Genomic DNA, 15,671 nt, shown 5'->3' with positions numbered 1-15,671 from the left:
AGTTGTTGCCACGAACGATGATCTTGAATTCAACTAGTACGAACTTTGATTTGAACTCGTACTCCTTGAATCTTGATTTATTTTTCGTTATTGAGCTTGAACTTAATTTCTTGAACTTGAACATGATTGCTTGAAGCTTGAAACTTGTAGAGAAATTTGCGGCGTTTGATCCACGAGCTCTCTCTTGCTTCTTGTTATAACATCTGGTGTCTTTTCTGGGTTATGAAGACCCCTATTTATAGTTGTAGGAGGAAAAAGTTATGATAAGAACAAACTCTTTCCGACCAATCAAATCGAAGCGTGACAAGGCCGCATTTGATTGGTCATAACATGTCACTTGCACACGTGGCGCGATTTCATTAGCCTTTTAATGTGACTTGACATGCCTTGTCATTTTGACATGTGGCACGATCCTATTGGCTCTTCCGCTTGACTTGGCGTGCTACGTCATTTGACACGTGGCACCAAACTGGGCCTCTAGGAAGATGTCATCTTGGGCTTAGCCCATCTAAATGGGCTAGCCCAATGGATTAAGACTTATTTATTTAATCCATATATATTTGGACTTATATAATTAATCTAATTATATTAGTTCATAATACTTAGTTGGACTAACATATCTAATATATAGTCCAAATTATTTTATTGAATTTAAATCCAATAAATTTTGTATGCATACACCTGCTCTTTGCCAAAATGCACCAAATACTAGGAGTCTTTAAATGTAAACAATACTGCTTTCTGCTCATTTCTAATATTAGAGTCCAACATTACCAAGTATACATAATTCCCCTAATGCTGTTGTTGCTCTAGGGTAGCTGGCAAATGAAGTAACAAATTATACTCTGAAGCACATCTTCATCAATATGTTCATCAAACTACAAGTTAGTACCTGGAACACTCTACAAATAAAATGCTTCTCTCACTAGATTATGGATCAAACATTACTGATGCCAATATTAGTACAAACTGCAGCAAATATTAACGATCAAAGAGATAACAGATCCCATCCTGAGGTCACCCATCTCATGCCAATGCTTCTCCACCTCCTCTCCTACTATTTACAGTCCCGATAAGTCTGCTCTTCTTCACTGGCTTACTCAGTTGAAATACAGGATGCCTGTATAGCTTTTGCATTCCCTTCCTTAAATTAAGTCTAATCATTGTGTTCTCACCCTCCTCAGTGTCAAATCCCTCTCTAAACCTACTCTCTAGTGTTTGTCTTCTGCGAGCAACTGGAGAGGTCCTCACAACAGAATCACATTCCTCTCCAGCATCACTTGTACTCTTACAGTTCCAGAATTGCTCCCCCGACTCACATTCTGTTCTGTCTAACGTGGCACTTCTTGAGAGTTTACCAGCATTTTGTTTTTCACAAGAATAGCCATCCACATAATCTACCATGCAACTGGAAATATTAGCACATGACGACTGTATTTGGCATGTCACATGTGATTCTTCTCTTTCACGAAGGGTCTTCATAATGAGTGTCTTAAGGAGGTTCATGACTTGGACTGCATGAATCAGTGCAGTCAATGGATCAGCCATCTGCAAGATTTACTATCCCATTATTAGTATATGAAACACAATTTACCGAAGGACAACCATATCATTCCCAATTTAGACATTTGGGTAAAACTAACCCTCTGATCTCAGTTCCCATCAAACATGCATTTGCGAAGGAAAACATAATAAGTAAAAGCTACACTATTGAAAAGTTCTCAAGTACCTGAGTCATGTTTGGAGCAAAAACCATGGCAATATTCCTTGCATTCATCTTGTTATAATGTTCATTATGCACAACGTCTGCCATTAAATTGATTGCCCAGTCAAGCAGTGCAGCTTCAGTTGGAGGAAGTAAGTTCACAAGTTGGGTGCAGTCTTCTTCAGTGTTGCAGTGCATCACCTGCTCCGGGGTTAGAGAATCTAGTACACCTGTAGGCAGCTCCCTAAACCATGCCTGGAGACATATGGAAAGTGTTTGCTCATCAATTTTCTAAGAGTGATAAAGACTATTTCTGGGCCAAGTAGATTGTCATTGAATTAGGGTTTACATTGTCATTTAAGGGGTCTATCTGAAAACAAAATTTAAGTAGCCACAAAACACTATTTCGGTGTACTTTTCCAGCCCCTGAGATAATTATATTATACGAGGGCTACTTTTCTCAAGAAATAAAGGCAGTTCAGATCTAGCTTAGTGGTATTATAACCAAAAGATTAACACAATAACCACGAATGGATTTACCAACCAGAGCACAGAATGACAAGCCATATATGATACTAAGAAACCTGTGTAAGACAGAAGTTTAATAAGCTTTTCATCAAGGAACAGTCTTGACGAGCATAAATTTATATAGGATCTTGACACAGTAGCAATAAGTAGTGCATTTACCTCATGTACAGAAAGAGTTCATTGGAAAAGAGAAACTAAGACCTACGATATGCTCCTCTGGACAATAATCCTATAGAAAGCACCTAGAACACTCATCTTTGTTTTCCTTTGTGTTCAAGATGTATCTTTTTTAATTGACCAATGTCATGATTTGTTCACTTCCAAAAATTCCCCGGAATACATGAGTATGTTGTTATTGTTGTTCACTTCCAAAAATTGCACAAGAATGATGTAGTAAACAAAAGGGTAAATGCATGTAAGTTTTATAACATCTTTTTGATTTCTCATTCTTGCCCAGACCCAGTAACTTTTATGCCAAATCTTTGATCTGCCTATTGTTTTCCTTAATCTATCTTGTAATGGACTCCAAAGGTCAAACTTGTTTTTTTCCATACACTATTTAGCATATTAACATATATGCGAGAATAGACTGGGAAAGTACTTAAACAGGCTAAGCATAGCAAAGGTGGAGATTTAAATTTGCCTTTTAGTTTACTTCAGAGCTTCAGGATCTTGCTAGCATCTATGCTAGTTGTTAGTTTCAACTTAAAGAATGCAGCAACAAATAAAGATGGATGAAGGATGCATATGTTAAAGCTTACCTTAATCAATCCGGCCAAACAATGAACATCAATTCCATATGGAACAATGCCTCTATTCAGCTGGCTCCTCACAGTTTCTTCTTGACTATTCTCAGCATTTATCCGGAATATTCCTTCTGCCTTCAACCAAAATGCCGAAAAGAATGCAAGTTTCAGCACATCTAATTTTAATACGACATTTTAGATTATTCAAGTACAAAGAAAGAGGAATACTTGCAGGCCTCCTTCAGTATACAGATGACTTTGCAGTTTAAGAAGAATTGTTGGCACACTGTTTCCTCTAAGGTCATATGAACATTGCATTGACTGGACAGAAACCCCAAATACACTTACACTGCAAGTACAATTAAAATGTGAGAACTACAAGCTTTCAGCATAAGGAATCTGCACAAGAAATGAGCAAGACCAAAAGCTCCGGCAATAGTCAGGTGAACATGTGCAACCACTAGTAGAGACAGAAAAAAATAATCTGAATAGCAAATTTTAATGTGCAGCCTTGATGACAGTAGAACAAAATATATCTATAATATCATGAAACTCTGTCCTTATGATGAAAGGGAGCGCAACGATAAAAGTTGCCGCCGTGTGACCATGAGGTCACGGGTTCAAGCCGCAGAAACATCCTCTTGTAGAAATGCAAGGTAACGCTATGTACATAAGAATCAATGTGATCCGGCCCTTCTCTGAACCCGGCCCGCGCATAGTGGGAGCTAGTGCACCCGGCTGCCCTTTTTAATTGTTTTCTTTACGATGGAAAGTATCAATTGAGCAATTCTCTCTACTGAGGTACTAATAGATAAGAAGGAATACTACACGCAGCTGGTTATTTATGTATATCAACTTTAACAGCAAGATAAAGCATGTAAGACAGATTCAGCAAAGTTATTGTGGCCCTGCATTAGATCTAGTATATCAATCACTCAATCAAATATACTCAGTCTTAAACTGATTCGGATCAACTATATGGAATGCGTAATACAGATTCCACTCTGTTCGGTCCTATTTCATTTAAAAACTGATAAAATGATTTTCCCTCAGGTTCTACTTCCATATCGTTTACTCACACTCAATTTGTTGTTCATCGGCTGTAAGTTAGATAAATTAATGAAAATGTAGTTTCCAGATCTAGGTAAACCCTGTACCACTACCCCATCTTACCGCAAGATAAACTCACCTCCTTGGTCATTAAAATTAAATGGAAAATAAATTATAATACTAGGAATGGAATGAGGCATATTGGGATAAGAAATAGAAGAGGGAAATTTAAGGGGGGAACCTTGCGCTGGGGACTTTACGGGGGACTTCAGGCTGGAGCTCAATAGGGAGGCCAAGGAAGCCATCGAAGCGATCGAAGGTGACATGAGAAACGTGGCAGACATCGGTGGGCCATCCAATGTCCATGTTAGCCACGTCATCTCTATCCACACTGCAAGTCACCAGCGACTTCCGGAGCGCCGCCACAACTACCGCCAGAATTGGAGAGGGGTTGTTATGATTGCTCTGACGTCCACCAGCAGCCCGAACCCGACTCCGTTGCCTCTGTTCCGGACTTAAAAACCCATCTTCCCCTTCTTCCTCATCACCTACTTCTTCGTAGTCATAGAGAGAGGAGCAGCGAGGGGACAAGTCTAGAACAGAGGAGTTGGAAGCAGAGACACGGCCAAATGTATACGACTTGGATCGCAACAGACGAGTCATTGAGAATTAACTAATTCCAAGCAGCAGAATAGTATAAGAACTGAATTTAATTTGCTCAATTATATGAACAAAGGAACGAAGATGGGGGAGAGGTTACGAAAAAGTGTAAATAGGATAATATACATGCATTATTAATACGAAGAATTAGTAATGATGGAACTGACAAGGGGTAAGAGGGGTTGCTTTGCTTGTGAAGGAGATGAAGGATAGAGGGGACAATTATTATGGACATGAGAGTGAGTGAATAGGAATAGTTGGAATGAGAGCGATAGATGGATTGGGTATAGGGGTAAGGGAAGGGGGGACACCAACGCATTATTATATTGCTCTGTCTTTTTGGATTTTTGTATCATCAGCTCGTGACCTACCTGGAAATGGCAGGGACATATATACAAACTCCTTTTGTGTTTGAGTTTGACCGGCCGGTGACTGTGAGGGGGCCACCGTGTGAAAGCTGCCGGAGAAGGTAGACGCCACCACTGGTACATATTTTTTCTTTTTTCTGCAGTAGTTATATTTTCATTATCTTTGGAATTTACAATATTAGATTCATGTAATTTTGACCCAATTCTTTCAAAATTAGAGAATAGTAAATAAATAGTACTACTACTCACCGGGATTGAATAAATAATAGTAATAGTTGTTATAAATATATTATATTATTAATCTTCATTTAGTACTCCGTTGTAAATAAACTTCCTGAAGAAACTTATCCATATGAGACTCCGCCGTAAATATGTTTATCTATTTAGTACTCTATTGGAAATAAGCCTCGTGAAGAAACTTATCTTTTCGGTACTCCGTTATGGATAAATATTACCTATGGTAGAAAATTATCTATATCTGGCACAACAGCTTAGAGTAGCAGCTTGCAGTAGCAGCTTACACAACAGCTTCCTTTCTTATATAAATAGAGGAGAATTCAGTTCATTATGTACAGAAGTTTGAAGTTTGAATAATATATCAATTTCTCTCTATATTTATATTTATTTTACTGTCTTTATTTTATAACAATAATAATACTATTCGATGTTCTTCTTTTCTCCCCTTATTTCCCTTTATTTCCTCACTCAGCTAAAAGCATTAATTAACATGTTTCACCAGAAAAAGGGGTTAAAGCATACGAAAAATATATTTGGCCATACTAAGAATGGCCCAAATGTCCAAAATGGGGATATTATGATAATTTCGCATGGCCTTTGAGGGCATAACGGATATTTGTGCATATTCGATTTCCATATATACCCTTTTGCAAATTATTTTTTTAATTTAATTTTTTTCAAACAATTCTCTCTCACTAGTTTAATTGTCTTACCTTCCCAAGATGCATGCTACATCATTTTCCATAAAGCACACATACATATACTATACTAATTAAACACTAAAATATACATATACTATACCAATTAAACGAAATACACTAAAATATACACATAATATACTAGATAAAATACATATAAAAATTAATTAAACTACTGGTATTTATCTTGCATTGGTCACTTTCTAACCCTAAACACTTAATATATAGTGCTTCACCTAAGAAGCTTTTCCAGCCCCCATTTTTCTATCTTTGTTTTCTCCTTCTTCATCTCTTATCTTTCTTAGGGTTAGATTAAGGAATGGGGAACGGGAAGAGGAACAAAGTTTCGAAAGTCTATGTTGTATTTCATGGTAAGAGGCCTAGATTATACAACTCTTGGCATCAGTGTGCTCCTATGGTTACTGGTATCAAGGGTAGCTTCTTTAAGGCCTTCAAATCGTATGATGAAGCCATAGCAGCGTTCAATGAGTTTAGAAATGGATCTCAAGCTGATAATATATCGGCATCGAAGGTGTATGTGGTATTTCGTGGTAAAAGGCCCGAATTATACAACTCTTGGTGTGAGTGTGCTCCTATGGTTATAGGTTTCAAAGGAAGCATCTTCAAGTCTTACAAATCTTATGATGAAGCCATAGCAGCATTCAATGAATTCCAAGAAGAAAATGTTGACAGTGAAGAACCATCTTCAAGTTCGTTTGTAGATGAAAGTGGTGTAGGGTTGAAGATGATAATGGAGCAAGTGTTATATCATCTGTGTTGTTAGCTAGAATGTTTGTAGGAGTGAAGATATCAGAAAATTGTTCAGTTTGATTATTAATAAGAGTATTTTTCCCCTTATGAAATGTTTTGTCTATATTGTTGGATCTTAATTGAAAAGTTTAGTTCTAAGTGTCGAAGTGTTATCATCTACTGACTAGATGTTAAGTAGTTATAAGCGTTAGATTTATTTTGCACCTGTTTTAATCCTTACTACATTGTTTCATGATATTCATCAGATTTTGGACATTGTCTGGAATGTTAGATGAACTTTTCACATTTGTTTGATTCTTGAAAATTGTAGTAATGTCAGGTTTTGGACACTATTTGTTTCATCTCTAAAAAAACTACTTTTTTTTGACAAGAACTTGGGAAGTTTGCTTCATATGTTTTGTCTATATTCATAAATTTCTTGACAATATATTTTCCTACTGTCCAAGGTTGGTGTAAAAATAAAAAAGATTCAAACGATCCTTGGTTGGTGTAAAAACCTATTGTCCAAGGTTGATTCAAACAATCCCTAATTCCTACTGTCCAAGGTTGGTATAAAAAACTTTTTCCTTTAAAAGATTCAACTATCTTCAAGTTCAATGTACTATATTAATTTGGCAGAAAATTGATCACCTTTAAGGGACTTGATTAATCTTTATAAATGTTACTCTTAGTACTTTGATTACATTAGGCATCAAACGAACAGTTGCAATGTTGAAGACAATAGGACTGTTTTGTTAACTTGAATCAAACGATCATAAAACAAAAAGATTCAAAGACATAATAATAATAATAATAATAATAATAATAATAATAATAATAATAATAATAATAATAATAATAATAATAATAATAATAATAATAATAATAATAATAGTTTCATTAATATGAACCTTCATAACATCACCAAAACATAATAAGATCAATAAAAATATCACCATAAGGGGTAGACAACTTCATAGACTAAAAAACATCACCATAAGCAAAAAAGACAACTTAAGATAAAACTTCATAATGCATGGACTATTCAATATTCTGGGTCACAGAAAGAGACTTGATGGTCTTGGAGGCGGATTCGGTATCACTAGTGATAACAATGATAGAATTTCTCTTAGCTCAATTCTGGAGGGATGGTGTGGGCATATCGTCAAGCATAGTATAGAGTGAAGTTAGAAGATGCTCCTCCAACATCACACTTTTTAGATAATCAATGCTTGAGTCACGAACCACCCTCTCAAGCAATCCATTAACCTCACGCTTCAGCTTAGTAAAGTCACGCTTAAGATCTTGGTACAAAATATTATAACTAACGGGCGAACCATGGAGTGGTTGTTCAACAGCTTTCTTGGTCGGAGTCCTATCCATCGTTATGCTTAGATGTAGTAGTAATTTCAGTTTTTTTGTTTTATGTAGGGTTAGCATATTTTTCGAAAAATATATAGGTAGAGTGATAATAACTATTTCACTTCCCAATAGGACTTAAAGTCTCTTTGTAGAGACCCTATGCAACTATTACACTTTCCAGTAGTCATATCCGCTCCTCCATGCGGACATTACACATCCCAGCAGCCACCTCCACTCCTCCATGCATCCATTACACTTCCCAGTAGCCCCTTCCACTCCTCCATGCAACCACTACATTTTTCAGTAGTCAATTTCACTCCTCTATGCACAATTACATTCCTCCATGCTACCATTACTCTCCTCTATGAATACAATTAATTATAGAAGCTCGTCTTTATCTATCCGCCTATACAGATTTTGGATTTTTTTTTTAAAAACTTTTGCCATATAGTGGCAGTGCACTTCATAGGTTTTATCTCATAGTCTTAACCTTACAAGACTTGAGTGATTATGATCCTTGTTTAGGTTTAGGTTTAGGTTTAGGTTCTCTTTTGGTTTAGGTTCGTTTAGGTTTAGGTTTAGGTTTATGTTTTAGTGGTTAAATTCTAACTAATAACAGATTGGTCTCCAAAATTTTGTATTGGTAAATACAATTTTTGATTTTTCGTGTTGATTTTTCCACTTCTCTATGAGCAAATTAATGTCGATTTTTAAACTTTTTTTTTAAAAAAAAAATCTTCCTAGTCTTGTTCTTGGTTGTAAAATGATAGAAAAGAAAAGGGGGACTTCTGCACTAAACATATATTAAATAATTTCTAATTTTAATTGGCTATTTTTTAAACCGGTAGTCTTCTTAAAATAAATAAATATAACAATAATAAATAGAAATAACACAAACAATATTATAAGGAATATTCATATTAATCCATAAACATGTTTACTTTGATACATTTGAAGTCAGTACATATAACTAAAGAGAAGCACATATCAAGCTAAGCATTAGGTTATCCTAGCACTTCAACAGAGAAGATCACAGCCCCTGATTTAGCCTCAACTAATTCAAAGAGAAGAACACTCCCTTTCTTCAGATTATTGTCGACAACAAATTGTTTTCACCTATTAATGAGTCTTCTCCGAACACCACTTGTGAGAGTCACATCCCACTCCTTCCCATTACATTGAAGCATTGTTTTAACCGAAATAGGAGGAAGATAGACACAGATACTCTTTGGAAGAAGCGCACTGATCTACTATGAAGCGCAACAATCTAATTACCATAGGTTATATGACTACAACCTTATTAGTCAATGGACTTATATGGTTGCTATAGGTCGATACGTATGACCTTAATATAAACGGCTATTATATAAACAGTCAATATTACTATGAATCACAACGATATAATTAGCATAGGTTCAATCTTATTAGTCAATGGACTTATATGGTTGTTATAGGTCGATACACATGACCTTAATATAAACGGCTATTATATAAACGGTCAATATTACAATGAATCACAACGATATAATTAGCATAGGTTCAATCTTATTAGTCAATGGATTTATATGGTTGCTATAGGCAGATACGTATGACCTTAATATAAACGGTTATTATATATACTGTCAATATTACTATGAATCACAACAATATAATTAGCATAGACCATATTACTATAACCATATTAGTCAATGGTTAATTTAAATATTTTATAATTAAATTGCTAATTAGTTCCCAATTCTAACAATTGATGTCCAAATTAACATTACAAGGGGACTAAATATGCAAAATACACATTTTAATTAGGTTCCAAATATGTATTTTACTAAAGTTTATGGTCAAATATGCCTTTTCGAACGGTTGGCAGTGTATATATACACATTGATCCAAATAACCCTAAAGACATAAACACACACACACTCTATTACACAAACCCTAGAAAACCAACTATGGAACCCTCTCCCAGTTCTGCCAAATGATCCATATCTTACTCATCTTCCGATGATAACAAGGAAGAGTATAATTCAATATTTGAAGTGATTATGAAAGATTCATACATCAATCGCGACTATCTGGTAAATTAATTTTTTTTTATTATAAATTATTAAACCATTAACCTCCGGCAGTGGCTTGGATATAATAAAATAGAAAGATAGAGATAGAAAGATAGAATAGGGAGAGAGTACTAAGAAAGAGAGGAGGAACAGATATGGGCTCTTGTATGTCGGGACAAGATATTGTACAGTTTGTTTGAGGAGCGTTAAAGGTAGGGGTTAAAGATAGGGTTAAGTTTGCTAGTCCTCTAAATTTAGCTGTTAAGTTTGCTGCTAAATGGTGTATAAACCAAAGGATTCCCAATTTTATATTTTAGATGGACTCCTTAATTATCTGTACCATGATCAGGCAAAGAGGAACTCAAAACAACAAATTGAGACGAGAGCTTGAAGATATCATTTGCTACACCGATAATGAACATATCATAATTAGTCACTGCCTAAGAGAAGCAAACCAAGTGGCGGACTGATTGGCCAAAGCTGCTTCTAATCTAACTGAGGGACTAACTTGAAACTGAAGGACTCAATTGATGCATTGAGGCAGAATATTCTCCAGCTAAATTGCACTGTTTCTCATTGTTTTAGAGAAGCGAACTAGACTACTGATAGTTTGGCGAAGTTTGCAGCTAGATTAATTGATCCTTGTATGTATTTTGACTGGCTTTATTGCCTAGAACTGTAGTAGGATCTTACCAGCTAGATATAATGCAGCTACCTAGCATTAGGCTAAGGTATGACAAGGCAAACTTTTCTGTAAGCTAAGGTAATTTACGTTTACAGTATGCAATGCATTGTGATTGGAGGTTAGGCCAAGCCCCCCTCCAAATATGGCTTTTGTCAGAAGTTGAATATATCCCATCCCAGGTATTGATGGGTAGTTTAAAAAAAAGTCCAAGTCCTCTAAATTAAAAGCAAGTAACAATAAAATGAAGTATTTAAATATGACAATTATAATACCACACGTTTAAACTTATTACAAAACAAATTCAATAAATTCAAAAAAACATCTATCTCAAATCAAATTAAATAAGTTTAAAACTTAAATCATCTCAAACTAAACGATCAAGTCTTCTACTTCCCAGTTTGCTTCATCGTTTAGATCAGGCAAGCTACTCTGTGGTGGTACTGTTACATCATCTTGCTGTAATTAGAGTAAATAAGACTAATAAGCAATGTATTTACCTAAAAAATAAAATAATTAATCAAATTTGTTATACTTTACCTCAATTCCTTCAATGGAGTAGAGACGAGGTACAATCAAGATACTCACTAGTCTAATAACATGTGCAATATAATATACAAAATAATAAAAAATAAATAATAATAAGGGCAGGATAAAACAACCAGTGATACGCACTACAAACAACAAGAATACCATTACTATCACTCAACAATTAATAAACACAATTATACCCAATTAAATCAAGCCCTTCAAATAAATGTATTTCACATAGTTCTTCCAGATAACTCTCTTTCAAATATAATTTTCTCAAATAATTATTTTTCAAATATAATTCTTTCAATAAATCTTTCCAAATACAATTTCCTCAAATAAATATCTTTCAAAATACAATTCTTTTATATAATACTTTCTAAGTAAAAATCCTCTCAAATAAATATTTTGAATATAATTCTTTCAATTAAAAAGTCACCATGTGACACCTCATTTCAAAATCATCAAAATACGGGTCTGAGCCCATTTTTATATTTTTCATAAATACGGGTCTCAGCCCATTTTCATATTTTCACGGCACCTTGTGTCCAAAATTAAATCATCATATTTGCCCGGAACCCCGTGCCCTCATTTCATATCACAACTGCACGGACAATTCACGTGCTAATATTCCCATTTCATATCACAATTCACGGCACCCCGTGCCCACATTTTATTTTATAAACCGCCTAGCAATAGCCATAGGCTCCCAATTTCAACATAAATCAGATTATTATCAATTTACTAACAACAAGACAAGTTGCACAAGGTATAAAAATAAACACAAGAAAATCACAACATCACATGAAAATTGTCAACACCACAACCCCACATCATCACATATCGTCCCTGATAATAGCCATATTTATCGCTCCTATAGCCACCATTATCGCTCCGCCCAGACAATATCAATAGCCACCCTTATCGCTCCTATTGCCACCCTTATCGCTTCTATAGCCACCCTTATCGCTCCGCCCAGACAATATCAATAGCGAACAAACACAACAGTGAAATGCCACCCTTATAACCACATAATATCAATGGTGAAATGCCACCCTTATCTCCCCAAAATAACAATTGACACAACACAACAATTTACACGGGAAATTATCACAACAACATAACAAAATCAATTCATATTACAATTTGCCCAATGGTCACAACCAAATTTCAAAGCTACAACCAAGTAAATTAATTTCACAGCAAATAACCAAATGCTCCACACAATGTGTACAACACCCAAAAACAATCAATAGAGATAGAAATTACTCAACATAAAGCAAAGTCTTCATAAAAGATCAAATTTTCAATAATTATATAAATACCTCTTCTTAAGCTCATTTAATTAATTATTTGCAGAGGGAAAAATCCAAAATAAAATTAAATTCCAATAATTATCAAGCCAGCAAATTCACAAAATTTCATAAATAATCAAATAACAATCATATAACATTGTCATATAACAACAGAGTCAACAATAAAAGTTTAGGCACGACAAGTAGATGATTAAATATATGCCAATAATTATCCAATTTACTACACAATATGCTCAAGACATTAACTCAATAAAATTTACACATATAAACAAAGTACGTACTCGTCACCTCGTGTACATGGTTTTCAATTACCCAAGTTGCACATAAGACTCAATTCCTAAGGGGAATTTTTCCCACTCGAGGTTAAGCAAGACACTTACCTTTCGAAGTTAGGCCGATATTCCAAAATAGCCTTCTTGCTTGAATTGACCTCCGGGCCGTTCAAATCTATCCAAATTAATTGTATAACTTCATTAAAATTCATCAAAAATAATTCCGGATAATAATACGTCGACTTAAAAATTTATTCCAAAAAGTCAACAAAAGTCAACGTGTGACTCGCCTCTCGGAACCCGACATAATTTTCATGAAATCCGAACACTCATTCCGATACGAGTTCAACCATACCAATTTTATCGAATTCCAATAACAAATCGACCTCAAATCTTAAATTTTTGTTTTTGGAGGATTTTACAAAAATCTTGATTTTTCTTCCATTAAATCCGAATTAAATGATGGATTCAAAGACATAATCATGAAAATTAATCAAAACTGGATAAGAATCAATTACCCCAAACAGCCATGCAAGAATCTCTCCAAAAATCGCCTTTTACCGAGCTCCCAATTTGATTTTGAGTTATGAACTCAAACCCCAATTTTTTGGGACTTTTAATTCTGCCTAGATACACCTTCTTCGCGTTCGCGAAGGCCAAAATCCAGCTGCCTCCAATCCTTCTTCGCGTTCGCGTGACAAGCGTCACGTTCGCGAAGGCCAACTGCTTCTGCCCCATCATTTCCTCTTCGTGTTCGCGAAGTCCTCGTCGCGTTCGCGATGACCAGCTGACCAACTCCTTCGCGTTCGCGTTCCAAGCTTCGCATTCGCGAAGGCCAAACGTCCCCAGGCCCCTATCTTCCTTTTCTTCTTCGCGTTCGCATTGCTTGGGTCGCATTCGCGAAGGCTTGCCCTGCTCCTTCTTCGCGTTCGCGTTCACAGCTTCGCGTTCGCGAAGGACAAATCATCAGCCCCTCAAACTCCTCTTCGCGAACGCGGGACTCCCTTTGCGTTCGCGAAGAAGGAAATCAGACTTCAGCAACAGCAGTCCAAACAGCTCCAATTTTGTCTGAAACCACTCCGAAACATACCCGAGCCCCTCGGGACCCCGCCCAATCATGCTAACCAGTCCCATAACATAACACGAACTCGCTCGAGGTTTCAAATGACATCAAATTATGCCGAAAATATAAATCGCACCAAAAATCGAACTTATGAACTTCAAAAACTTCCAACTTCTAAAACTCTTGCCGAAACCTATCAAACCAACCCGGAATGACGTCAAATTTTGCAAGCAAGTCCCAAATAACATAACGGAGCTGTTCCAACTCTCGGAATCGCATTCCGACCCCGATATCAAAAAGTCAACCCCCCGATCAAACTTTTTAAAATTTTGAGTTTTGCCATTTCAAGCTTAGTTCTACTATGGACCTCCAAATAATTTTTCGGACACGCTCCTAAGTCCAAAATCATTATACGGAGCTAATGGAACCGACATAACTCCATTCCGGAGTCATCTTCATACAGTTCCGACTACGATCAAAATCCTAAGACTTAAGCTCCCTTTTTAGGAACTAAGTATCCCAAATCACTCCGAATCATCCGTAATTCAAACTCGACCACACACGTGGGTCATAATACATATTGCGAGGCTAATGGAAACCTTAAGTCACTGAACGGGGCATAAATTCTTAAAACGACAAGTCAGGTCGTTACATTCTCCACCTCTTAAACAAACGTTCGTCCTCGAACGTGCTAAGAATCTTTTTGAGGACTTTAAATTACTGAGTATATTCTTGCACACATACTTGTGAGTGATTTTATATTCTCGCAATTTAACATAGGTCCGGCAACACCATCTCAATTGAGATTATTTCTTTTCTCCATTCTTATAAGCTTTAAAGCAAAATTCCTAACTCTCTAATCATTTCCAAAAATGCCTGAATTCTCACAACAACGCACAGTATTAGTCTCAACTGGCTATAGCAACTCGTGCCTATGCACATATAAATTTTCTCAATAGTGTTGAAGTAATTCAAAACTTTCTTTGGGGTGATACATTATTCCCCGCTTAGGATCATTCGCCCTCAAACACATAACATAATTTATCTCTTCCTTTGCAAATCTCAATCCCCCAAATTTTACTAACTTTTAAATTTTTCAGAAATTTCGACAGAGTCTCCCCTGTAATTGGGCCTATCCACCTGCTAGAGTAACACCCAAACAACTCCTAACAACATATTCACAACCCAACAAAATACCACAGGGTATATATCAATAACATTAATCTCAGCATTGCCTGATCATAATGATATCAAGACATGAAGCACATCATATGTATGCTCATCACTGTATCTCTGGCCTTAAAAGCTGTTCATAATTAATTCTAACATCATCAATTAATCTCATATTAACCATCACCTCATTTCGAATTTTCACAATACTGACAACATAACGTGAGGCATGAAGACCTCATGATTACTTACTCGAATTAATGAGTCACATTTAACGCCACCTGGGCACTCACCTCATAGGCTAAAATTCAATATTTACAGCACAAAAATGGATGAATATGAACAGAAAATATACAAGCATTATCAAATAAGCCTAACAGGCATGACTCACTATTAATATTATTGCACAAATTAAATTTCACAAGGGAGAATTTTAAACTCATAAATATTTCACCACAAGGACCTCGTCCTTATATAACTTC

General features: G+C 35.8%; 1 protein-coding gene across 1 annotated transcript; it reads right to left on the bottom strand.

Annotated features, from left to right (window-relative positions):
- Positions 1-723: 723 nt before the first annotated feature.
- LOC107761664 (rho GTPase-activating protein 3) lies at positions 724-5,258 on the bottom strand. The gene is made up of 5 exons (XM_016579911.2): positions 4,271-5,258; positions 3,208-3,328; positions 2,995-3,114; positions 1,730-1,960; positions 724-1,548 (listed from the first exon to the last, which is right to left on the bottom strand). Exons 1-5 carry the CDS (start codon positions 4,690-4,692, stop codon positions 1,027-1,029), a joined length of 1,416 nt encoding a protein of 471 aa, XP_016435397.1. The 5' UTR covers positions 4,693-5,258; the 3' UTR covers positions 724-1,026.
- Between the last annotated feature and the right edge of the window lie 10,413 nt (positions 5,259-15,671).

This window comes from Nicotiana tabacum, chromosome 19 (genome assembly GCF_000715075.1).
Source record: "Nicotiana tabacum cultivar K326 chromosome 19, ASM71507v2, whole genome shotgun sequence".
Taxonomy (NCBI): Eukaryota; Viridiplantae; Streptophyta; class Magnoliopsida; order Solanales; family Solanaceae; genus Nicotiana; species Nicotiana tabacum.
Note: the sequence above shows the minus strand (reverse complement) of the source record. Positions and strands in the feature narration are given on the sequence as shown.